This window comes from Styela clava, chromosome 13 (assembly GCF_964204865.1).
Source record: "Styela clava chromosome 13, kaStyClav1.hap1.2, whole genome shotgun sequence".
NCBI classification, from domain to species: domain Eukaryota; kingdom Metazoa; phylum Chordata; class Ascidiacea; order Stolidobranchia; family Styelidae; genus Styela; species Styela clava.
In genome coordinates, this window is record NC_135262.1 from 11,452,619 (window position 1) to 11,476,663 (window position 24,045).

The following is a 24,045-nucleotide window of genomic DNA, read 5'->3' on the forward strand; positions in this document are numbered from 1 at the left end:
TACATTCTTTCGATATAGAGTAGGCGATCTTGGTTATCATTTTTGTCGCTGTCTTACTGTTTTTATAAATAGTCTCCAAATAACATTTCGTTCAGGTTAGGTAGTACAGTAATATATTTCTGTTCTGGATCCCATATTATGTGTCAAGGTTTTTTTGGCAGTATTGCACGACGACCTATCGTATTTAGCTTTATTAGTTTTACTTGTAGGCCCAAAATATGCTGGTGTACAATGCAATATTGTTATTTTAAAAAGCGAATTATTACACAATCGAAATATGAATAACTAAAATTGATGATATATTCTCTGCGAAAAATACATGATTTTTGGTCATAATTCACGTACAAGCAAAAAAAAAAAACAGTCAATTCTGAAGTCAATTCACATGTTTTGTCTGAATGTATATACGGCAGATTGTGATCATTTTGACCATCACATCTGTGAACTTGAAAAGATCGTTGAATACCCTAACATTTGTTATAGGCTTTTAAAATGAGGAAAATTTCGAACTATTTTACAGTCTTGCTAATACGACACCGCCAGTGTTCAGGGCGAGGGCCGAAGGAACTTAGGGTTCATAGAGTTCATGCAATCCGTTGAAAAACCGTCTTTACTCACCTAATTCGTTTGCTACAATTTCATTGGCTTATTTACAGAACTGGTTGTTTTTGTTTGATCACTCTGAGGCGTAGTAATATCTTTAGTCAATATTATGTTGTGAAATGTGGGGTAGGGGGTGTGCAACACATCGCTGCTTTTAAGTGGAACAATTCCTTTGACAAATATTTGAGTTGTGCTCTGTTTTCCGTGAGGCAGCAATAAAAATGAAAAAAACGCCTTTCTGTAACTGTTATGGTCATTTTAGTAGGTAAAACTTTTGTAGATATAATTTGATAATTCTGTCTTAAAATTGCTATAAACACAAATGAAGGTTGGATTATTTACCTATTTTCGTATTAAATTCTATTTTCTTATGTAAAGTTTATGAACGCTGTTTAAATATATCTATATATATATATATATATATATATATGGGACGGCGCTCCGGAATTATTCGTACCAAGATGACGCACAACCTGAACAACCCTAACCTGGTACACATACTATGTTAAGGTTGTGCACCATCTTGGTACGAATACTTCGGGAGAACCTATAGGACAGGGGTCGGCAACTTTTTGTCGCACGCGGGCCAGATAATGGTTGCAAGTCATTGGCGGGCGCACATATTTTTAGAAAGTTGAAATCCGAACAGATGATACCTTTTTATAATAAAAATCAAGCAGTGATACATCTCTCGAATATAATATAAATTTATTTCCTCATTGCATTGAATCTAAAAAAATTCCGAAACAGCTGTTTTGTTACTATAACTCAGTGAAGCGTTGCGGACCGGATTATATTACTCCGCGGGCCAGATCCGGCCCGTGGGCCGTACGTAGGTTGCCGAACCCCTGCTATAGGAGATGTGGTTTTTACAATATATGCACTTGTTCAGGATATTTAGTTGTCCCATGTTCGAGTGATTCACAGCTTATAGAACACAACGTTTTGGGGTTTAACTGCTGAGACCATCACATTTATGCCAATGCCTTTCAAAATGCTGTTTCGAGTTTTCACGTTCAACTATATTCTTCATTAGAAATACGCAGCTGGAAATTTCATTTTGATAAATTCAATAGATCGTTATATTCACTTCATTCCTATACTATTTGTTAAAACCACAGGAACATATGAAAAGGTTTTCAAGCGTTATTATATTTACTTTTTAATCGTCGCTACTAGATGTATTCAGTAAAATTATGTGTAATTTTATTATGTTCATCTCCACAAGAGGATATGGAAAGATTTTCAAACTTTATTATATTTGCTTCTTACTCGTCGCTACTAGCTGTATTCAGTAAAATTATATGAAATTTATTTACGTTTACTTCAAAGTGCACTTTTGTCAAATGAACGATCTGCCGTTAACAAAACTTAAAATGGTGTACCTATTTACATAAAGCATAAATTCGAAGTCTTCTTATAAAATAACTAAAGGTACAGAAAATTCTTACGAGTTATAACTTTCGAGGTTATTTTGACTCACGCCCAAACTGTGTTATGCGTTCAACGTTATGCGATATATCATGCTATTTGTTTAGCATAATATATTATACGTTGTAAGAAGAACTCGCAATATTATCTGACATTTGAGAGTTATTCCACAGGGAAAAGGGTACTTCTGGAGTATGCGTAACAAGATGGCGGACACCGGAAGGGTTCGGCCATAATTTTAGGTACAAATGGCTAGTCCCCAAACTCGTAATAGTACTAAAATAGAGAAAATTGGAATAAAATTATGGCCTAACCCTAACCTGGTACACCCGCTACGTTCCGGTGTCCGCCATCTTGGTACGCATACTTCAGGAGCACCGGGAAAAGTACCAGTTTTATTTCAGTTGATAAATATGTACGGACGACGTTTGATCCATGTGATATCTTGAAATCGATATGATATCTTATTGTCGAAAGGTTTCTAGTCGATGCCAGACGACATAGCAACCATAGCGTTGTTTTCCACTCAAGCCACGTGGTCCATATCTGTAATTGTGGATCCCCTGTTAATGTAGGATTATGTATCTTATAAGTCTGAGTGATAAAATTTATCGCCACAGCATTTTAAGATGTATCTTAGAAAATTTTTAGTGAAAGAAACCAAACGAGGAAAGGCTTTTTTGAAAGTGTTAAGTACCATTTAGTCTATTATTGAACTCGTTAGAATATCTTGAAAGAAGCTGTTCATCGCTTAGCTCTGATCTGTGTTGCTTTGTTACTGTATCGTATTTTTATAGACTTTCATTGAGTTGGTATCACAGCATCAATAGCATATTAGAAGCATACGCTTTGTAAACGCCAGGCGTTGAAGCAACGTTTACTTTATTTCTTCGGATGTGGAGTATCCTTTATGAGGCTATGCTACTGCGTTCAAGTAACCATTGTTACGTGTTTTGTATAGTGTGAACCGAATAGGTTTCGATTAATTCCTGTAGCGTCAAATTTAGAGTTTGATGAATAGCATGATTGTGTGTGTGTGTGTGTGTGTGAGAGCTGTCATATATTTTTGTAATTTTGAAGGAGTCCACCATATGAAATGTAAAATTCAATATTGAAATTTCAATATTATTAATATATTGTGTCTACTATATGAATTATATACAGATTGTGCATAGTTATATTGTAATATGACTGGAGAGTCGACTTCAACATCTATCAAGCCTCGGGAAAAGTGGCGAAGTAAAGTTGACTTCTTTTTTGGGTTAGCTGGTGGATCAGTCGGACTTGGAAATGTATGGAGATTTCCATATCTTTGTTACAAAAATGGAGGAGGTAAATATAGAAACAATCTAAGAAATCGTTTCTACTGTCGGAAACAAAAATCTTTTTGTGTGTTAACTATACGCATTTCTGCTAATGAATTCATACTCAACACTATAATGACAGCGCATGAACTTTAGGTACTTGCTAGAAACCATGGTAGAGAGTACTCATGATGACAGGTTTGCGGTTTTCGACATTGACTTGAAGAAATTCTTTTCTACCGATTAAACAGCGGAGCAGTTCTAAACGTATTTCAACACAGTTTGAAAATCAACTAAATTGATAGTGTGCTTGTGACGTATATATTTCACAAAATTATCAATGGAAATTTAGTCACCTTAATCCTTCAATTAGTTGAAAATTTTAGACAACCAATTGCTATGAACATTATACAGTCGCTGGCTTTGAATATTGGATTAAGTTAGGACAGGTTTTGCTTATTATGTTCGAAGGCACCGTTACTTGATAAAACGTGATAAACTTTATATAAATGTATGTTACATAAAAGGTAGGACTAGAACTAAAAAACCAGGTTCTTTGAAACATTATTCTTGAAACCATGTACATTTGCCACTTTGCTACATGGGAGATAAGTGAATAAAAACAATTATCGGTACAATACATAGGCGATACATGGCAATATAATTCATTAATAGACCACGAGAGTTCTATACAAAACTAATTGGCATTCGTGGGGTTTGGTTTAGCTATGCAAAATCGTCTCTTGTAACCATCATCAGCTGTTTTAACATTTAATTTTGGTCGCGGGTAGAGCCGTTGTGGTGCAATAATTAAATTACAAACGTTATGTGAATATATGTATATCGATATATGGAAGTTTCCGCAATATTCCAATTAAGCGTGTGCCACAGGTAGCCTAAGATTCGGGGAGTCCTCTGTATGCAAGTCATATATGAATGTTGATAAGTTTTATGATCATATTGCCTTGTTACCTCGACCAAAAACGGTTGAGCAACCACACATTTCGAAATTCCAATCCCCAAGTGTGTTGGTAAATACATGAATGTAAATTGAACTGAATGTCTTCACTTTCAACCCGAACACTGAATTAACATGAAGCTAAAACAGTCAAATCTCTGATACAAGGTAAAATTGCATGCAATTCAATAAAACAAGTCCTCTGGCTATCTGTTATTTCACTTCTGTTTTTTTTTTTATAAATTTTTATACCAAACAGATTTTTGCTTTAGAAGTCTTTATAGTCACAAGTTTGAAATCGAACCATTTTCGTGGTTAAGGATAAACCTAAAAATAAAGATCATACGTTCAAAATTCCGATTCTACTTGCCAGAAGCCACTTCAGTTATTTGTTTCGAACTCTGTGCCTCCCCCTGTTTATTTCCTTTCAAAATAATTTGTTTTTGATTTCATTCAGGTGCATTCCTCATTCCGTATTTGATATTTCTTCTGGTATCTGCTCTTCCAATTTTCTTCTTGGAGGTCACTCTTGGTCAATTTACAAGCAGGGGTGTAGCAAGAGCTTGGGAAATGGTACCAATTATGAAAGGTAATATGTTCAAAATAGTTTTAAATGATCGAAGTGCACATAACTTTTTAATTCAAGTCTTTATTTTGCAGGTATTGGATATGCGTCAACAGTTATAATCGTCAATTTGAATACTTACTACATGACTGTTCTAGCGTGGGGTCTTAGATATATGGTTGCCAGCTTTTCTGCAACTCTACCATGGTCAACCTGCGACAATGAATGGAACACAGAAAACTGTTTTGATTTTGAGAATTGGAATAAGACTTCGAATTTGGGCAATCTTTCCACCACCCAAAGCCCATTGTACCCAACAGTAGAACCTGGCAACTGGATATCGACGACAGGAAATACAAGTAGCGGAAAAAATGAAAGTGTGCGCGTTTCTTCTGTCGTCGAGTTTTGGGAGTATGTTGGCTAGTGTGTCGAAGAAAGCAAATTTTTTTATTTGCTTTGCGAACAATAAAATAAAAATTTTAGGTTTTAAACTTGGTATTGGATACTGTACACATATAATTTTAGCTGCGTGTCTGACCATTACATTTGGTTTACATTTATTCTATTGTTTACACAATAAGCTTTTTTTGATAGCATAACCAACTATTTGAATTTGACAAATTATACGCAAAAAGAATTTTGAGTTGGAAATCTTCCTCGAGTAATTGCATTTTGGAATAATAGCCGTAGTAATAGTTCTTATAGATATTATTAAAATAATTTATCTGTTCTTTGTCAAATCTTTTCCACTAACGTTAGTTTCATCAATTTTTCACTTAAACAGGAGGGGAGTACTTGGACTTTCAAGTGGAGTTCACGAATTGGGATCTGTTCAATGGGAACTATTGCTCTGCATGTTGGTCGGATGGATTGTTGTTTATTTCTGTATTTGGAGAGGCATCGCCTGGACAAGCAAAGTAAGAAAGGGGGTTATGTATTTTTTATTAATCAGTTCGGATCATTTAACTCCCGTGTCTCGAATCTCTTTTAAAATCTTGATCGATTTAACTCATTACGAATAACCGTTTTTTTTAATATTAGGTGGTGTACTTCACCGCAACTTTTCCGCTTTTAATGCTGTTTATCCTGTTTGTTCGGGGGATAACACTGGACGGGGCAATCGACGGAATCGAATTTTATCTTAAACCAAACGCAACTAAACTGAAAGAACCACAGGTATGTCATATTTATCAAGTTTACGCTGACCTCTGTATAATATTGCTAATGATATTATTAACGAGTCGTGGTCATAGTAAAAGCAAAAACACATAAGAAGAACACGTACGAAAAAATACAAAAATCTTCGATCCATAGAGTAGGTTTTTGATAATGAGGCCTTTTAGATTGAGTCGCAATCTTTTTACAATATATATTTTTTTCATGATTTTATCACCTTCAAATTTATATATAGATTTGCATGTATCGTTGGTATAAATATTTCAATTGTAACTTGCAGCTACTGTATTTGTTCGAATTCATTTTGAGATTCATATTACAATTCTGACAATAAATTTTCAGGTATGGGCAGATGCAGCAACTCAAGTCTTCTATTCTTATTCTTTGTGCAACGGAATTTTGGTGGCGCTTGGAAGCTATAACACTTATCATCATAATACTTACAGGTACGCAGAAACATATCATTCTAAATATTATCTTTCAGAATGAGTTCAGCACTGGCAAGTACCAGTAAGAGAATTCAACAAAAAAGACATAAAAAGACATAATTCCACAGAATTCCTTGATACAACTTGTTTTAAAGTTCCCATTACTGTTTTTTTTTTCAGAGATACGATATTGTTAGCCGTTCTCAACAGCGGAACCAGTTTCTTTTCAGGATTTGCTGTTTTCTCTGTTCTTGGGTATATGGCAAAAGAACAGGTACAAATCTTTTACTTATATATTTTAATACACACGTTTCAACAAGGGCGATCATAGACTACAGAATTAGAGAAAAAGCAGGGCTGTTACCAGGGCTGAAATATAAAATAATACTCAACCACACACTACTTACAAAACCCAAGAAGCCACAAACATAAATAGGTTTATACATCACAAGTCAAATTAGCACTGACGATCTTATTATATATAGTTCTAGAATAAACATTTACTCTTTTAAACAAACTCTTTTAAAAAAGGATAATGAGCAAGCCTTATGTAATCATTTTCTCTTTTAAACGAGCGATCATTTATATTTTTATGCAGAAATTCAATATTGCTTAACGGTAAAAAAGTTTAAAAACTTATGATTATCAAAATAAAAAAACATTCGACCGTAACACATAAGTATATTGACGATATTCCATCCTCGATCACAAGCACTATTTGGAATGTAAAATTCTTGGTGGGGACGTTTGTGAAAATTGTTTGACATATATACCGCCCAGTATTAAATTTTATACAGTATTCATGAAAGCACACACTTTTTATATCTCATTGCATTACAGAATGTTAATATTGACTCGGTTGCGGAATCGGGACCCGGATTGGTGTTTATTGCATACCCGAGAGCAATTTCTCTTTTGCCACTCCCGCAATTGTGGGGAGTTTTATTCTTCTTGATGTTATTTTTTCTGGGATTAGACAGCCAGGTGAATTAGTTTAATGAAAACTAAATATTTGTTAACTTTATATTGTGTGGTACTTTAATATGAAATGTATTTGACTACACCCGCATTATTATTGAGCTCTGAATGACTGTGAGATTTCAATAAAGAGTAACGTTGATTCTATCAATCAACGTTACTGTTTATTTTGAATTTATTCATATTTCAATAAATCATTCCTTTAGATTTTAATGTTTCAATATTTGAATATTTCAAATGCAGATGTGAAATGATGCAATTTCATCGTTTCTTAAACTTCAGTTTGTAGGTCAAGAAAGCTTTATGACGTCATTAATAGATATGCGACCCAGGTTCTTTCAGAAGCCATGGAGAAGAGAAATGGTTGTCGCAGTTGTTTGTGGTGTACAATTTCTTATTGGAATACTAATGGTAACGCAAGTACGTTGTTTTCCAAATTTTTACACAATTATTTGGACTATAGATAGAGAATAGAATTGTTTGTGTAGGCTAAATATTTTATGAATTGTTTTACCCTGTCTTCCAAATAGGATTGTGGACAAACCATCACTCATGCATATACAGTTACAATGTTTTTAAAATATTTCCCAGCTATAGTTTTAGGGAATCCGATATTTTGACTACAACTGATTTCAAAAATCTACACCCAAACTGTGTTGGGAATTGCATGTGACTCAAACTTTCTCTTTTTTTTTTTTTCATATATACTTGAATTCATATACTTGAATCACCCTCAATTTAATTTTTTCAGGGCGGAGTTTATATTTTCAATATGTATGACAACTATGCAGCCGCGGGATGGTGTCTCTTCTTTATCGGGATATGTGAATGCGTAACAATATCATGGCTTTTCGGAATCAACAAATATTGGGATCGAGTTATACATATGCTTGGGTTCAAACCTCGGATTCCCTGGTTTAAATGGTGCTGGGTGTTTGTGGCTCCAACTTCAACATTGGTAAGAATTGTTGCTAAAAGCATGTCACTTTTTAAAATTTGATTGGGGTATTTTACTACTTGATTTTGTCGTTTTATTGGTCACTCCATTCTGCTTATCTCACCGTGTTTTGCATTTAATATTTCCTCTGCTTTCCAGGCCGTTTTTCTTTATAGCTTGATCAAATACACACCACTGTCGTACAACAAAATCTACATTTATCCTTTATGGGCTCAATTCTTAGCTTGGTGTCTGGCTCTTTGTGCAATATTGTGGATCCCGGGATACGCAATATATGCCATATGGAATGCCAAAGGTAGTCTATCAGAGGTAAGAATTTTGGGCTTTGGTACATTGGTACATTGTTCATTTCAGTCGTATAGAGCAGGGCTACTCAGCTGGCGGACCGCGGTCCGAATCCGGACCTTTCGGATATTCGATTCGGACCGCGTATAATTCTTTATTTTGGATCATGAGCCCACTTTTGAAATTTCTTTTCATAAAATCACTTTTATAGATTTGAAATATAAATGAAAAGGACAATAACGCCATACCAAACAATCATATCATTAGTCGGCCGAGAAATTGCGTGTTTAATAAGGATGCCGAAATATAATTTCTGGAAAGTCCGGACTCAAATATGTTTGAAGTTTTGTATGCGGACCTTCGGTAAAAATAGTTGAGTAGCCCTGATATAGAGTATAGACTCATAGAGTAATCGAAAATAAAAACCATTAAATGATGTTCAACGGTACAGAAAATAATACATACCCGATACAAACAGAACATACTTCTTGACATGTTAATTCATTATTTCGATACTAACACTTTACTTTCTACAATTGAAATATCCGACTAGCGCATCGTTCTTTGATTTTCGTGAAGATCAATTGTGACAAAATATCGACATTTTGAGCACAATTTATGTCTACTCAGTCATGTCCCTTCGTTGACTGTGTTAGGTCTCCATCAAACAATAATTTATAGTATTATTAATTATATATATAAATAAAAGATGTAAATTCTCGATTACTTTTCCAGCGTTGGAAAGCCGTAACAAAAATGCCAGCGGCAATTGAGAAACGACTCTACGGAATGGATCCCAAAGATGATATAGACGAGAAGCCGTCCCAAGCGGGTGAGAACCCTAACATAATACACAAACTTAACACGACAAAAGCAAAATTATTCCTCATTTAATTGTATGCATTGTTATCTCAGTATGAAACAAATGCTTAGAATAACTTTCTGTTAAAAGGCACCATTGGCGGCAGAGTTGATAATAGAAATGACACAAATCTAACGAGAATTAATACAAGTATATATCTTTTATTTCCATGGGTCGTGATTATTTTTCTTTTTGTGTTTATCAATGTATTGATGTTTACTTAGGTGTACTTATCGATGACAATGACAAAGAAGACGAATGCGAAGTTCCAGAATATTCATCCATCAGACTTTAAATAATGATTTAAATGAAACAAATTCAAATCACCTCATATATTTATGATGAATCTGCCACAGTAATCATTACAGTTTACTGTGTAAATTAATGGTGAATCACCAGCATGACACTCAAAGATACAAAATATATAATAATAAAAACAAGAATAATTGACGTGCAGTTCAATACCTAATTTTCTTATACACACTGAATCAATAAATTTGCTATGCTTTCCTATATGCACGTGCAAACCAGCTACGATACCATTAAAAATAAAGCAGTGAGCATTTTGTATTTGTGATAGAATAATTATTTTTGTAAGATTTAACTTATGAATACCTCCCATGCTGTTTACGACCTTAATTGTTTGTAGTAAAATGCCGTGTATATTGGAATAATTGCTCTCTGATCAAACAGGATTTACAATGTGATAGCTAAGTTCTATTCAAATCTTCACCTTTTATTTGAAAAATGAAGAATATTAATCTAATAACGTCTTCCTGATTGATACCTTCTCAACTTTCGGGTATCTTTTCTGAAAAACACATCTGACTATCCATGATCATAATGTCGCGTTGTATCGGAAATATTTTCAAATTTCCTACGTCAATACCCTTATTGTTGATCAAATAATTGTTTATTAGTTTGATATTGAAATTCTAGCATGTTTTGTTACAGGACCTCGACTCCTTTGTTTCACCGAAGATAACTGTTCATTAGTAATTGTATCTGTGTAACTGAAGCCGTTGTTGATTTTCAATAAACCTATTTTTCATGATTTTTATTGTGGTTATTTACAATTGTGTGATATTGGAAATCAATACTGCAGCGGAGAACAATAGGCTTAATAAAATTACAAGGCTATACAGTAATTAATTACTGGCTTCGAATTTTATTGGAATTCATTTCAAAAAGACCCGAAAAAAACAGCCCATCTTTAACACGATGTGACGGATAATATAACAACGCGACGTGTCTGTGGATCGTCAGAAGAAGTCGCAATGTCAAACTGACATGGCATAGTAAGGGTTTGTCTTATCATATGGGTGGTTGGTATCACCTAATTTTTAAGCAAGTTTTATTTCAATTAATGATCTCGTGGACTGATTTTAGTATAAGAATCCCCGACTCGATGCAACGAAAGGGATGATTATTGTATTCTAATAGTTTAAAAGCGAAGCCTCATTTAGTAAAAATTCGAAGATTAATAAAAAAGCTTGTCCAACACAAACATCGTCTCAGCTTAGGGTCTAAGTCTCTAAGACATGGAAGAAAACATTGTCTAATAAAATAAAGTGGTGAAAAAATTTTTGGGATCCATTTCTCTTACCGATTTATATTGCGACAGTCCAGATTAATAATAGCGATTGGTGACGAGTAAAATTTGACACTTCACGAAAGAGCGTCTAGTTTCGCAGCAATATGAGTTAAGCTTCGATTATATATATACTTTCGATTCAGTATTTACAAGTTATGGTTCATATTAAGTACAACCAGCTAATTAAGGCCTAGAAAAAATAAAACCATGCGACTGCTGCTGGTAGTTTTGCTATTTACTTTGCTCGTTGGAACTGGAAGTGAGGACCCAAATAAGTTTATGGTATGTAAAGAAATGGAGTCTGTTTTTAGCGACGAACACATTGCTGCATCTAATAGAAGAGGTGTGCAAGGACCTCCAGGGAAAAAGGGTCCTCCCGGAATAAAGGGTCAACGTGGACTTCCGGGTGTTGCTGGCCAATCAGATGAAGTGGACTACGATCGCGTAGAGCAAATCGTCAAAGTTGCAATCAATTCAGGTTAATGTACAAAATATGAACATTGTATAGGCATATATACATACTTGTACATATATGTATGTCGCTTGTATTTATGCATATAAACGTTGAAATTTATATATTTTGAATGTAACGATTATGAATGATTTTTTTACCGAAGTTATATTATCATCATTATAAAACTGTTCACAGAATTAGATTCAATCACTGAACGTTTACGATCAATAGAAAGAAGAATAACAAACATTACTCTTTTACCAGAATGTGAGTAAGAGTGTGCTTTATATATATCTGCTAACGGAGCTCCCGAAGTATGTGCACCAAGATGGCACACAACTTGAACATAGTATGTGTACCAGGTTAGGGTTCAGGCTGTGCGCCATCTTGGTGCACATACTTCGGGAGCTAACGAACGTTTGGTTGAATTTTTCTCAAGGTGTGGTTGCTCCTATAGCTATTTGGACGCGACATAATTCTCATATAAGTATATTAAAATCAAGTGTTGACAGTCAGGATTCGAGAATTTTTGTAGGGAAGAATATTCTACTGAAATCATAATGAAAAGTTTTTGAGAAAACAATATCGACGCAATAATAAAAAAAAATGAAACCACATTCTAACCTTTTTGCTCTGTGATATTAAAAAAAAATAATATTTTGAAATAGAAATCTCATAAATTGATTTTTCTATTATGTAAGAAATTCATAAAAACCGTTTTTTTATCAGATTTACGGAGTTTATATTTTTTAGTGAAATGTGTTGCAATTAATGGAATGATGTACGACGGAAAATGCTATTGGGTAGAAATAAGTTTTTCAATGAATACCAACATCCCCGAAGCTAAACAGATTTGTGAGAGAATTGACTCCAGATTGGCTGATCTTTACAGCAGAACACATTACGATAATCTAATGAAATATTTGAGAATGAAATTACCCGAAGGAAATTCTGATATGTTTGTGTGGACTGGGATGCAGAGAAACTCGGTTTGTATCTCAACTTCTTTGTTTACTGCTGGTGAATGCCAAAAGTAACATGTTTTTCAAACAATGAATACGTAAATCAAAACGCTACATAATTTTCTTCTCCGATTCCCTTTTAAGTTGAAAAAAAAAATATATTCAGTGACAAAATAGTTTCTAAAACTCAATTGTCCGGTCCGAATGTGCTACCAAATTCTGCCGCTCCCAAATACCATTTATTAGACCAATATTTAATAGAACTTCAAATAACCTTAAGTAGTATATCGACGAAGCAAGATAATTGAATGTTTATTTTTCTAGGCAAGTCAAGCGACACTTTCAACTGGACAGTTGGCTCCTTACATAAAAGCAAGATCTGACAAAACGAAATGGGAAAATGCGGAAGCACCAAGAACACATGCATATTTACGCGTTTTACGTGACACGACGTCAACAGATCAAGGATTCGGGTCGATTTGGCCGTCATGGGAAGCCAATGGAGTGTTGTGTCAAACCCTTTAGTAGCATACCGAAGATTTTAAAAATATTTATTTCATTTTTGATGTAGCCTATTGTTTGTTCAATGTACATACCACAATCTCCGATATTTTAACTGACGCAAACTTTATTTCTTATTCATACAATACCGGCTAACTTGTATTTTGAATAAAAGTTCTATTGGCTTTACAGAGACAAATAACAAACTTTCAAAATATCTCCAGGACAATACAGTGACGTGACATAAGTTGAAATGATATCATTATTTTCATTTTAATATATATGGTGAAAACATATTGTCATCTCATTTATTTCTATCATACTACAAATCTTTAGCGCTTGCTTAACTGTACTTTTATCACACACCCAAAAAATCCGAGCCCTTTAGCTAGTCAAACTGTGGTATCTAACCAATGTGTAAGGAAGATACACTTTCTTTGATATACGGAGCAGTTTCTCAAGCAAAGTTGTAAAACACTCTATTAAAAACAGTACCATTCTGGTAGTTTCAATGATAAGACTTTAATTAGAAAGAAATTGTACAAGTGACCATGGTCCGAACCCTGATAGCCATTGGCCAGCGTTCTTGGGTTAGAAAGCATCCAAAGTTTTTCGCTTTAACATTAATAAGGGGCAAAATTTATCTGTCATTTTGCAAAGTGCTCTCTCTTGTTTTTCAGTCCTATATCTACGTTTCCCTATATGCATTGTACCGCGTTAGTCTATTTAAACGCTAGAAACTTCTAAAATAAAACCATTGCTTGGCACCCAGTGTGCAATCAACGGACAGTCTGACGGAATGCCACGTGGTCTCTCAATATACTCAAAATCAGCCGAACTTGGGATAAAGTATCGGGTCTCAAAAGACTCACGAAAAATTGAAATGAAACTCGATTTTTCCCAAAAACAACAATCGCGCTAACAACAACAACAGCGCGACAACAGTAACTTAGCTAAACGATCCATATGTACTCTTCATGTCAACCTAATGTCATGCAAAATGAGAGGCAGTCAATCACAGTTATAGGTAATAAGTAGGTGCTAAAGTTTATTCGAAGACTAAAAATCTCTCTACTGCTGGATAAGTATTCATAAAATTATCAATATGTAAACGTCCGGGTATTTCTAAAGAACGATACTTCAGTCGCCTAAAATCCTAATCGTTATACGGCGGAAACTTCTGATAGGCATTTGTTGCACACGTGTACTGGTACAACTTACAGATAGGAATAAGAAATGAAGGTAGCGGTTCCATAGATAGTCAGTGGAATAAAATTCATGCAAATATATCAGTTGAATCAATACCCTGTCTGTGCTTGCCGTGATGGCAATTGCACGGAAAATTTAATAATAAAAATATATTGTTGTACTGTGAGATGCATTCGACCGTTTGATTCTACGTCATTGTTGGTTATTACCTTGGTGATGAAGTCAAAAGTGTTGAGACGTAGTTTATTTCCTCAAGTCTAATTGTGAGAATAATAAGGTGCTATTTGAGGTTGTTGATTTTCGAATTTATATCCAGGTGGAGCAAGTGCGGTTGGATATGGCGGAGGATTCGTTGAGTATGCTGGCATCGGAACGGTTGACACTAAATTGTAATGCAAAATTAATATATTTTCTAGAGAAAGTAAATCGAAGGCTATTAATATTTTTTTTTATGATTTAATAACTCAGTTTTTCATTTGGTACCTGAGTGATATATTTTTTGCAATTTGACTTAATTAACCCTATTTATTATTTTTTACTTCTTAATCTTTGTGACAGATAATTCTTAAAAGTGTATTACTTTTTGCGTGATCAAACTATAATTACATTTTGTTTAGAATATTTATACCTGATGGCTGATTTTGAAAGGTATATGTCTGTTGGGGTATGTTACTTTGATGCTTCTTGAAGCAACAATATCCAAACATGCAGATTGCTAACCAAATTAGCATAACGGCTACTGATGAACCGAGTGATATCCCAATCCAAGCCCAATAACTGTAAAATGAAGTTGGTAATAAAAATTTACGTTGAAAACTGTTCAACATGCCTAATTATTTTTTTGAAATACCCAGGATTTATTTGCATGTTGTTTTATTTCGGTTCAGAACATTAAAAACATTTTATGTATATTTTGTTTTTCAACAGCTGAATGTCAAGCTCCCTGTATTACTCGGAAGAATCACCTTAGTTTAAAATTGTGCTCTATAAGAATTTAAATTAAAACACTAATATTTTAAAATTAAGGGAATTTTATTGTGATATTGCCAAGAGTATATTATGTTATCTTCACTATCTCCTGTTTGCAATTACATATTTTGGTCAGATTATAATTTCAATTTGGACAAGTATGCGCACCAAGATGGCGCACAACCTGAACTCAGGTTGTGTACCAGGTTAAGGTTCAGGTTATGTGACATCTTGGTGCGCATACTTCAGGAGCACCTTCAATTTATACTTACTCGACTTTATTCACATGTGTCACACAGGAAGTAGAGACGCACATAAAAATAAAATGATTTTTTTTAATGCTATTTGTTTATATTGCAAACAATATGAGGATAATGGTAAGAGTACGAATTGTTTCAAGTTATACAGGGGTGTAAAAGTCTCCAATTACATAATCTAGTCTAATTCAAGTATGTGCTACTATTGAGGTAGGAGGAGCTTTACTGTATTTTAATAAAAAATTGGAAACCTTTCTACATCAGCGTTTGCTAATCGAAGAAGATTTCCACTTGCAGTATAATCATGTGTCAAAGTTAGGGTAACTTTAAACGTAATGTTGTGGATTGTAATTTATTTTGGTCTATTACAATTGAATTCGATTTTGTTAATCTTCCTGGTCACACAACATTCAAACTTAACAAAAGGTGTTACATATATACATTTGACATGGGGAAATAAATAACATAATATTGTATTACGTGCAAGGCAGCTGTCAACACAGAAAATCACAAATATCAGGATGCAAAAACTTTTCATTGTTTCCAATGCTGAACTACTTTTCTTCAGTTTTAATGAATACTAATCTAAAAAGATATACAATCTCTGAAATTGAAAATTTGTTTTCGTAGTTATTTTCAACTGTATTGTATCATCTAATCCGAATAGCAAAAATGTACCTATAAGCTTTATGTCTAACTGAAAGTAAGGTGAATACTTGCGTTTAAAATGGCTTAGAGTCCTTTTCTAAATTAGTTACTGCATTCTAGTATAACACATATAAGATGCAGACTGATTTCGCGTGTTATCTATTTCTGCCATTTAATAGTAGACTCAGTTTTAAGAATTAAAGTCTTAACAGCATTCTTGTTCTGTATGTTTTGAGAAATAATCTCTAAAACTTGGTAGCTTGACTAGAGTTATTTTTTGGCGGAACCAATTGTAAATATGCTCACAGTTATTGAGCAACTTAATTTACTAAAGTTTACATACATACTCTTCTAGGTATACTGACATCTACAAAATCCCAGACAAATTTTCTTTGCGATATCACAAACAATAAAACGACCACAAACGTTTCTAAAATAAACAATGGATTGAATTGTCTGTAAATTTTAAAATAGATATACACATACTTGAATTCTTTGTTTCATAATGAGCTATTGAGTAAGTATTCACACATCAGCTCATCTGAAAACTAGTTTGACAATAGGAACGTATAGGAATCGTGTGATTTATTATTTGGCCTTTTGTTTTCTTGGTATCGATATGGAATGCCAGCATTGTGGCGTTTCTAGGAAGTCCACCTTTGTCGTAAAACGTACCTACCTAGTTTCATCCCTACAAGACAATGCTGATCGACTACTATATTTCGTGTCATATTGAGGCATATAAATTCGACTGCGTATAATTTTTTTATTATCTATAATCGACTAAAGATTGGGAAACATTATCCTTGAAGTTTCATATACTAGGCATAGGCTTGTATTGTTGTACCAGGGGCATGGAGTAGGTTTATAATTTAAGCTAAGATAATTCAGGTGCTCATCTCCATTTCAGATCACACCAAACATAAGATAACAATGCTCAAATATATGGACACAAAAGCCAAAACGGAGTTGTACGGGTGTGCAATCTTTTATGGCAGACTACTGTACCACAGTCTTTACAGTCGTCACGAATGAGAACGTGGAACCGCCACAAGGTGCGAAATTTTTAATTTTGATTACGTCATCGCACACGAAAAACTGATCACATTGAGACCACAAGAATTTTTGAGAGAAGAGCGATTGTTTTGAAAAATAGAGAAGAAAAATACCAAGAAGAAGATGAACAACAGCATAATAACAGAACGATCCATAAGTCTATTTCGTGCCCAATAACCAAGAATCTCTGACCAAGCCTTTAGTTTAGATGAAATTACAGATGCGTTATTGCACGTGTAGAAGGTAAAATGCTCCGAGATAAATCTAACCTAAAAATTATCTGGATTGTCAGACCGGTTAGGAAAAAGATAAATCGGCTAAAGTTTTAGACCCAAGCATAGCTAACCTGGCTCAAAAATCTTGACCAGACTAAAATATCTCAGTTCTAAGAATAAATGATTAAATTAAACTATTCTGGGATTGTGTGCTAAAATAAAAGAAGTAAAATTTATTTGTTGAGTCACTCAATGATTTTAAAATAAGTTATCATACAATATAAAAATATAGTTTTCAAGTGTTTTTTGTTAGCACATTTTCCCCGCATGTTTAGTTATTCTACATTAACGTATTTCATTTTGAATAGCCAATTAAAGAAGAACACTTTTAAAACGCCCTGTATCTTTTGTACGTATCAGATCAAAGTCTCCAGTTAAAAAAGGGAGAGAAATGCTAAAATATATGAACACGTAAGCCAAAACGAAGTATTATCAAATCTTTTACAATCGGATATTCTCACCACCAACCAGATCACTGAGATGTGATCACGGAACCACGGCACGCAATTCTTAGTTTTGGTTACGTCATTACACAAAATTTCGTAGTGAAAAACGGAATCTAATTGATTCTATTTTCTTGGTAGTGGCTCAAAATGTTCAAGTCCGACTCTTTTAAAAAGAGAGAAATGACTCTTCAGTGATATCGGTTAACATTGTTCTCTCTTTCTTCGTATATAGGAGGTTCTGAATTCGGAATATTATTGTTTTGGGGAAACATGTCTTTATATTTGGGCAGTGGTGGCCATTCGTTGTCCTGTAGGATGCCGACCGTCGGGATTTGTTGATTTTGATGATTTCGCTGCCCCGGCCCCACTGTATCAGTCTCTACATTGTACATGATTATTGTCGATGACGTACCCAAAACCGTAGTTCCGTTTGAATGACTACCAACTACATCTGTAAATGCAAGCATATATTACATCTATGGATGGCGTTTTTGAGAATTTTTAATGGTATTTTATTAATTTTACAATTAAAATCAAGCTATAAAATATGAAGGCAAAAAGTCCTAGAAGAACACTTTTGGACACTAAATAGCTATATAGATCTTTTTGTCCCCTCGCTGTTGTTTTAGTCTTGTTATTGATGGGGAGAATTTTTGGTGACGAAATATTGCTTTTCTCTAGATTCTAGAACTAATAGACCATCCTATTTCAAATTTTCAGCACTCAAGAATTGAAATAGTACTAATATCCTTTCGTTGCTTCACATTTTTGCATGTTTCAATAATGTTGGCTCACCTGAAAAAGTTGGCGGTGGATCATTTTCTTGCGTTGAAGTATTAATTTCATTATCATTGCGGCATTTATGACATTTTCCTGCTCGGAACATAGCGACCGCAAAAGAAACCAAGGAAATTATTATCAGTGAAAAACCGAGAATTGAGAAAGCATATATGATCCTGAAATATAAAATAAAAGCTATGAGTTAAAATTAATCAACTTTCAAAAGTATTTTTGATATAGGGACTGAAATCAACTCCTCCCAACTCCCAAGCATAATAGTATGTATTCATATGAAAAGACATACAAATTTAATAGCACATTCAGAGCAGAGCATTGGGTTGCTGGTAAAGTTCTGAGCCAACTCTCATTTAGATTTAAGAACTTACAGAGCCTTCTTAAATTTATTGTAATCATGTCTGCAAAATTAACTACTTTTTCGTTAGTATTCAGAATAAATTTTACAATTTCCGGAGTAAACAAACTCCCGTAAATCTAAACTTGTTTATGAACGGCATACTCAAGAGATGCAAACACATGGTGTGTATTTAGCTCATCCCTTTGAATTTATGTGTCTTTAACAACAATTCAGTTTATGTAACTTAGAATCAGACATAGTTCTTAATAAGATAAGTTTCTTTTCTTACAACGAAGACTGTTAAGTGCTTTTTTTACCGTATGGAGTGGCTCGGCTTATCATCATGGCCATCATTGGAAGGGCTATCCGTATATTTCTCTTGGTCGTGATGGTAGTCGCCACAACACTCGCCTTCTTGGCAACAGTGAGGAAGTTCCAAATCTTTCGCGAAATATCCCTTCACTCCAGTACAGTCATTGTCGGAATAGCACTAAAAAATTGGTTTCTGTTGTTACAAAAATATCATTCTATCTCTTTAGTGTTTATGAGTTTCTGTCCTAAGTAAACCGTTTTTAGTAGTTACAAATGCAAGCTCCGCTTTAGATAATATCTTCTATTACCACCAATGAATCTAGAGCTTGGAACTCTTCTGGTGGAAATCTACTCACATTCGGGTGGAAGACCTTGCTTTGGGAAAACTTACAAAAGTTTTATACCTATCACTAAGTTTTATAGAAAATAAATTCTGCTCCCACTTTTTATTGTTTCGCTTATGTGAATGAGATGCAATTTATTTATTTAAAAGTCTTATATGCAGGAGCTCAAACTCATATGTTGTATAGCAATCCAAAGTTAAATTAAAATATTGTATTTTATATTATTTAGTGAGAAATATTGTCCTGACTCTTGTTACTTATTGATCTTGATTGGTAAGTATGTTGATAGGTATTTTTCCGTTTGTCTGTTTGTTTGTTTGTCTTTTAGACACTTTCGTATGTTACGCGATATCTCACGAAAGCAAGGTTGAATCTGCTCTTGCATGTGCATTTACTATATTTTGGACCAGAAGCGTATTGACTTTGGATGGATTAGTCGTATAATTAGCGATTTATTAATCAATTAGTGATGGGACACGCGGTTTCGCTATTGAGTCAGAGCGAAGGAATCGAAACCGCAGATCGATGTGTCGGCGATCTCTGATCGCTATCTAGTTTTTCCATTTGCTAGATATTTTGGGATACAAGCTTATATTGATAGGTGCAAAAGCAAAATGGCTGTTCAAAAAGAGTTTTGCGCGGGTAAAATATGTAACACTCTTTCAAGAAACTATACAGTTGATTAAATAAGAATAACTAGCCTGTTGATTAGCAGATGCATCCCAGGCTTTCAAAATATCACACCCATACTTGAAACTAATACTTAACACTCTTATGATTTTAAAATACCTTCGTGTTCCATGGATAATGATTTGTCTCTGAGCAACAAATTCCGTTTCTGCAACAAACTAATTTTGAATAAACGACGTTTTGTTTCGTGCAATCTTCGTCTGATAGGCATTCAATTCTTTGTTGCTGAGAGTCTATAATAACATAGGAAGTGTGATCGTACTATAAATACGTGAAAATATAATGTAACACTTTCAAATATAAACATGAAATCATATGCCATCAAAATATTCTCTCAAGTTATCTTTTATGATATCTTCTTAACTTTTTAAAATCACTGAATCTGTATCTGATAATTGCATAATAATTGTGCTGTATTTGCTAACGCCCTCAATAGTGGCGCCATAGTGTTGTGTTTACAGTAGCTGTCTCTTTATTTTACTTAATTAAAAAGAGTTTTTCGAGCAGTTTCTGTACATTCTTACCTTTTGAATGACAAAAATTCATCAAACAGGCCAATAAAAGCAAAAAATATTCCATCATAAAGCATCCTTATTTATCTACACCTTGAAAAATCCTAACACTTTCATAGTAAAGCTTACTGGTACAGTCTACGAATACCATTTCCGAACTATACATCATTGAACGGATTTTCTCCACATGTTTAATTTTTCAACATTATTGTATTTCATTTTGGATGGCCCACCACAGCAAGATACTTTCAAACGCTCTGTATCTTTGGTCCTTGTCTGATAAAATATAAATATTTAATTAAAAATAACATCTTATAAAAGAATATCGCATTACTAATTATATTGTAAACGTTTCTGTAGCGAGCGATAGCTCTCTTTGTTAATGTGTAACATTACGAAATATATTTGTGGGATTCTATTGTTTCCACTTTTTCAATTTTCAATCGGAATCACATATAAACTGTTAAGACGAATGTAATGCAAAAATATGACAAAGTTATATTCGATTCCAAATCAAAATTTTTGTCAGTCCTGCCCAATAGTTTTCTCTTGGAACTTCAATTTTCTTTTCCATTAAGAAAGACTCCAGCGGCTTGAGTGACATAACTCTTGATATCTGTCTCGTGCTCTCAAAATTACAAGTTGTTTTCAAAATTTTTACGCCGCGGGTCGGAAAAAATCATAGGACATGACCGACAACGAAATATTGAAATGATTAGAAAATAAATATTTCATGATAAAAATATATTGCATGGAAGTATCATGAACAAAGTAAATACCAATTTTAGACGACAATATTTTATTTTAATACTTGACGACAATTTTGATACTTGACGTGCCCATACAGCTAGTATTCCAACAGTAACATTAGGAACCAAGATCCATTTTAAGCTATATAGGTATATTCAACAACTGACAATCTGATGTATAGATGTCTGACATACATCAAAATATGAAAACAATACCAAAATTAATATTAAATATCCATTGGAACCAATGAAAAAAAATATGCGGGCCGACGATTGAGAACCCATGACCGAAACCATTATAATCCCTTGCTATACCCGGTTGATAGAGTCACACACAACCTTGGAAAATTAGCAATGTGAAAAAAATATATTGATTAATCACATTCAAAGTATTGACGTGACCAAATATGGTAATGGAAAGGATAATAGAAGAATAGTAAAAATGAAAGATGATTAGATAGTAATGGTCACTTTAGTTAGGGTACATGAGTCGCACAGTGACCTGCCTACAATAGCATTTGATATCGCAACAAAAATCATTTAAGGAGAAACAATCACTTGACTTCAAGGTCTCTTGCCTGATTCCAACTGTGCCTAATTCATTGTTGTTCTTCTTTTATTCATATTCGATGATGGTAGTTGCATTATGTCGTATTGCCAAACTAGCATATTGCAACAAGGGGCGACTACCTCGTATTTACCTCACCGTATACTGAAAATGTTTTAGGCCCACTGAATATCTTTCGAAAAGCTACACAAAAGTGTTGACATTATTTGTCCATGTTGACGAATATTTGGAATATTTCATGCCTCCGTTAGTACGGATCAACTTTATAAATTTGTGTAATATATTTGATTACCAAGGGCCGATATCACAAAGGTGTTAAAATATCAATAGAAACAATTAAAATTTAATTCAAGTGATGATATTCAAAATTTTAGGAACCGGTTCCTTGTTGTATCGAACTCGCTCACAACAGGTTCCCTAACTTCAGAAAATGTAACGTAAGCTACATTACACGCTTTACATTAATCTAAATAACTTTAAAACTGTGTCGTATTCTAACTTGGTCTCACTTTACTGTTATCACTGATATCCTTCCCATGATCTTCCGTATGATTCCAGAAAACTTGTTTTATTGCGTTCGGAAGTTGGCGACGTGTTACCTTCAATGACGTCGGTGGAATATTCACCTCCCAAGGAAAAAAAAATCAGATTGTTGTTGCTGATATCTACATCGAGATATCTAGATTCCCATATACATAAGGATTGGATTTGAATACTAAAATACATTTTGATTCATACCGTGGAGAGACGGTTAGTATTTGTTTTAGTTATTGGACACGAAGTGGACATAACGATCGTGTCAGTATTATGTTGTTGTTGTTGTTGTTCTTGTTCTTTGACACGTTTTTAAAAAGTCGCTTTTCTCTTCGAATACTGGACCAATTGCTTTGAAATTTTCAGTGGTTGAAGATAAAATTTTTCTCCAGAAGGCTATTGCTTTTTTTTTCGCTATGACGTCATCAAAATTATTGCCATTGGGTGGCGCTACGTATCCATATATTTGAGCATAGCTCTCTTGTTTTTATTAAGCATTCTCGCAAACATATATCCCGATGTGTGGGTAGTCACGCTTTCTAGAAGCAACGGAATAATTGAATTATCCAGCGTGGGGCAGTGAGGCTAATGTGATTTGTAAAGCAAATGTGCATATCTTCCACTAAATTATGTAAATGCGAATAGTATCTAAGTTTTCAATTGCCAATTAGCGCTTTGCTTCCTACCAATCTAGTTTTTATTGCCAAGCGCGTGATACTTGTTTAGGGCGACCCAATAAATAAAACCCATAATTTCTGAAACACTTTTACAAAAAAAATTTATTAAATTTTGTTCATGATTCTAGCCAGAAAATTCAGTACCATAGGGCGCTTTGCACTAAAGCTATTTTCTCACTACAAAATGTTTGAAATAATCTCCTGGGAGATGGAGACCGGCTTACTTCCGCAGCGCAAAATTATCAATCAATCACTTGGTTTTCTGCCAAAGCGCACTTTCTCCTGTTTGGACATAGTCAATAGCAAAAATAGCAGAGGACCTTTGTCGAACCATTGGAACAGCTCAATCAAACCCCAGGGGTTAGATCGAACCCAGGTTGATAAACACTGGCTCAAACAGTGATTACGGAAGTTCATGTGACAGAGCTTAAGTTCTGAAAACACTCCAACGATGTAGAGGAAACCACAATTTTTTGATTTTTTTATCAAAAAATGTACCCTATCAAACGTTTGTTAAATTTTATTTGCTTTATGAGTTTATTTTTTTTGTTTTACGTAATACAAAACTAGACTGCATTGCAACTATATCGGAAATAGTACCAACG

The 24,045-nt window shown here is 34.1% G+C and overlaps 3 protein-coding genes across 3 annotated transcripts; 2 read left to right on the top strand and 1 right to left on the bottom strand.

The window, feature by feature from the left end:
* The first annotated feature begins 3,178 nt into the window (after nucleotides 1-3,178).
* On the top strand, nucleotides 3,179-10,602 carry LOC120333408 (sodium- and chloride-dependent GABA transporter 2-like). Its single transcript, XM_039400827.2, has 13 exons — nucleotides 3,179-3,366; nucleotides 4,754-4,885; nucleotides 4,957-5,272; nucleotides 5,646-5,778; nucleotides 5,903-6,037; nucleotides 6,380-6,483; nucleotides 6,646-6,739; nucleotides 7,306-7,449; nucleotides 7,726-7,863; nucleotides 8,195-8,401; nucleotides 8,540-8,710; nucleotides 9,422-9,518; nucleotides 9,773-10,602. Exons 1-13 carry the CDS (start codon nucleotides 3,222-3,224, stop codon nucleotides 9,841-9,843), a joined length of 1,887 nt encoding a protein of 628 aa, XP_039256761.2. The 5' UTR covers nucleotides 3,179-3,221; the 3' UTR covers nucleotides 9,844-10,602.
* A 578-nt stretch (nucleotides 10,603-11,180) lies between these two features.
* On the top strand, nucleotides 11,181-13,355 carry LOC120327225 (uncharacterized). Its single transcript, XM_039393685.2, has 4 exons — nucleotides 11,181-11,620; nucleotides 11,792-11,863; nucleotides 12,350-12,585; nucleotides 12,883-13,355. Exons 1-4 carry the CDS (start codon nucleotides 11,350-11,352, stop codon nucleotides 13,081-13,083), a joined length of 780 nt encoding a protein of 259 aa, XP_039249619.2. The 5' UTR covers nucleotides 11,181-11,349; the 3' UTR covers nucleotides 13,084-13,355.
* A 731-nt stretch (nucleotides 13,356-14,086) lies between these two features.
* On the bottom strand, nucleotides 14,087-21,110 carry LOC120333446 (uncharacterized). The gene is made up of 7 exons (XM_039400874.2): nucleotides 20,925-21,110; nucleotides 20,500-20,633; nucleotides 19,372-19,544; nucleotides 18,715-18,875; nucleotides 15,975-18,370; nucleotides 14,897-15,045; nucleotides 14,087-14,650 (listed from the first exon to the last, which is right to left on the bottom strand). The coding sequence occupies exons 1-5, from the start codon at nucleotides 20,980-20,982 to the stop codon at nucleotides 18,108-18,110; spliced, it is 789 nt and encodes a 262-aa protein (XP_039256808.2). The 5' UTR covers nucleotides 20,983-21,110; the 3' UTR covers nucleotides 14,087-14,650; nucleotides 14,897-15,045; nucleotides 15,975-18,107.
* Nucleotides 21,111-24,045: the final 2,935 nt, after the last annotated feature.

Coding starts and splice junctions, on each gene's coding strand:
- LOC120333408 (XM_039400827.2), top strand. CDS start 3,222: ATGACTGGAGAGTCGACTTCAACATCTATCAAGCCTCGGGAAAAGTGG. Junction 5,273..5,645: donor TCTGTCGTCGAGTTTTGGGA/GTATGTTGGCTA, acceptor TCACTTAAACAG/GAGGGGAGTACTTGGACTTT. Junction 5,779..5,902: donor GCATCGCCTGGACAAGCAAA/GTAAGAAAGGGG, acceptor TTTTAATATTAG/GTGGTGTACTTCACCGCAAC.
- LOC120333446 (XM_039400874.2), bottom strand. CDS start 20,982: ATGATGGAATATTTTTTGCTTTTATTGGCCTGTTTGATGAATTTTTGT. Junction 20,634..20,924: donor GAATTTTTGTCATTCAAAAG/GTAAGAATGTAC, acceptor ATGTTATTATAG/ACTCTCAGCAACAAAGAATT. Junction 18,371..18,714: donor TCCACCGCCAACTTTTTCAG/GTGAGCCAACAT, acceptor TTGCATTTACAG/ATGTAGTTGGTAGTCATTCA.
- LOC120327225 (XM_039393685.2), top strand. CDS start 11,350: ATGCGACTGCTGCTGGTAGTTTTGCTATTTACTTTGCTCGTTGGAACT. Junction 11,864..12,349: donor CATTACTCTTTTACCAGAAT/GTGAGTAAGAGT, acceptor TATATTTTTTAG/TGAAATGTGTTGCAATTAAT. Junction 12,586..12,882: donor CTGGGATGCAGAGAAACTCG/GTTTGTATCTCA, acceptor TTATTTTTCTAG/GCAAGTCAAGCGACACTTTC.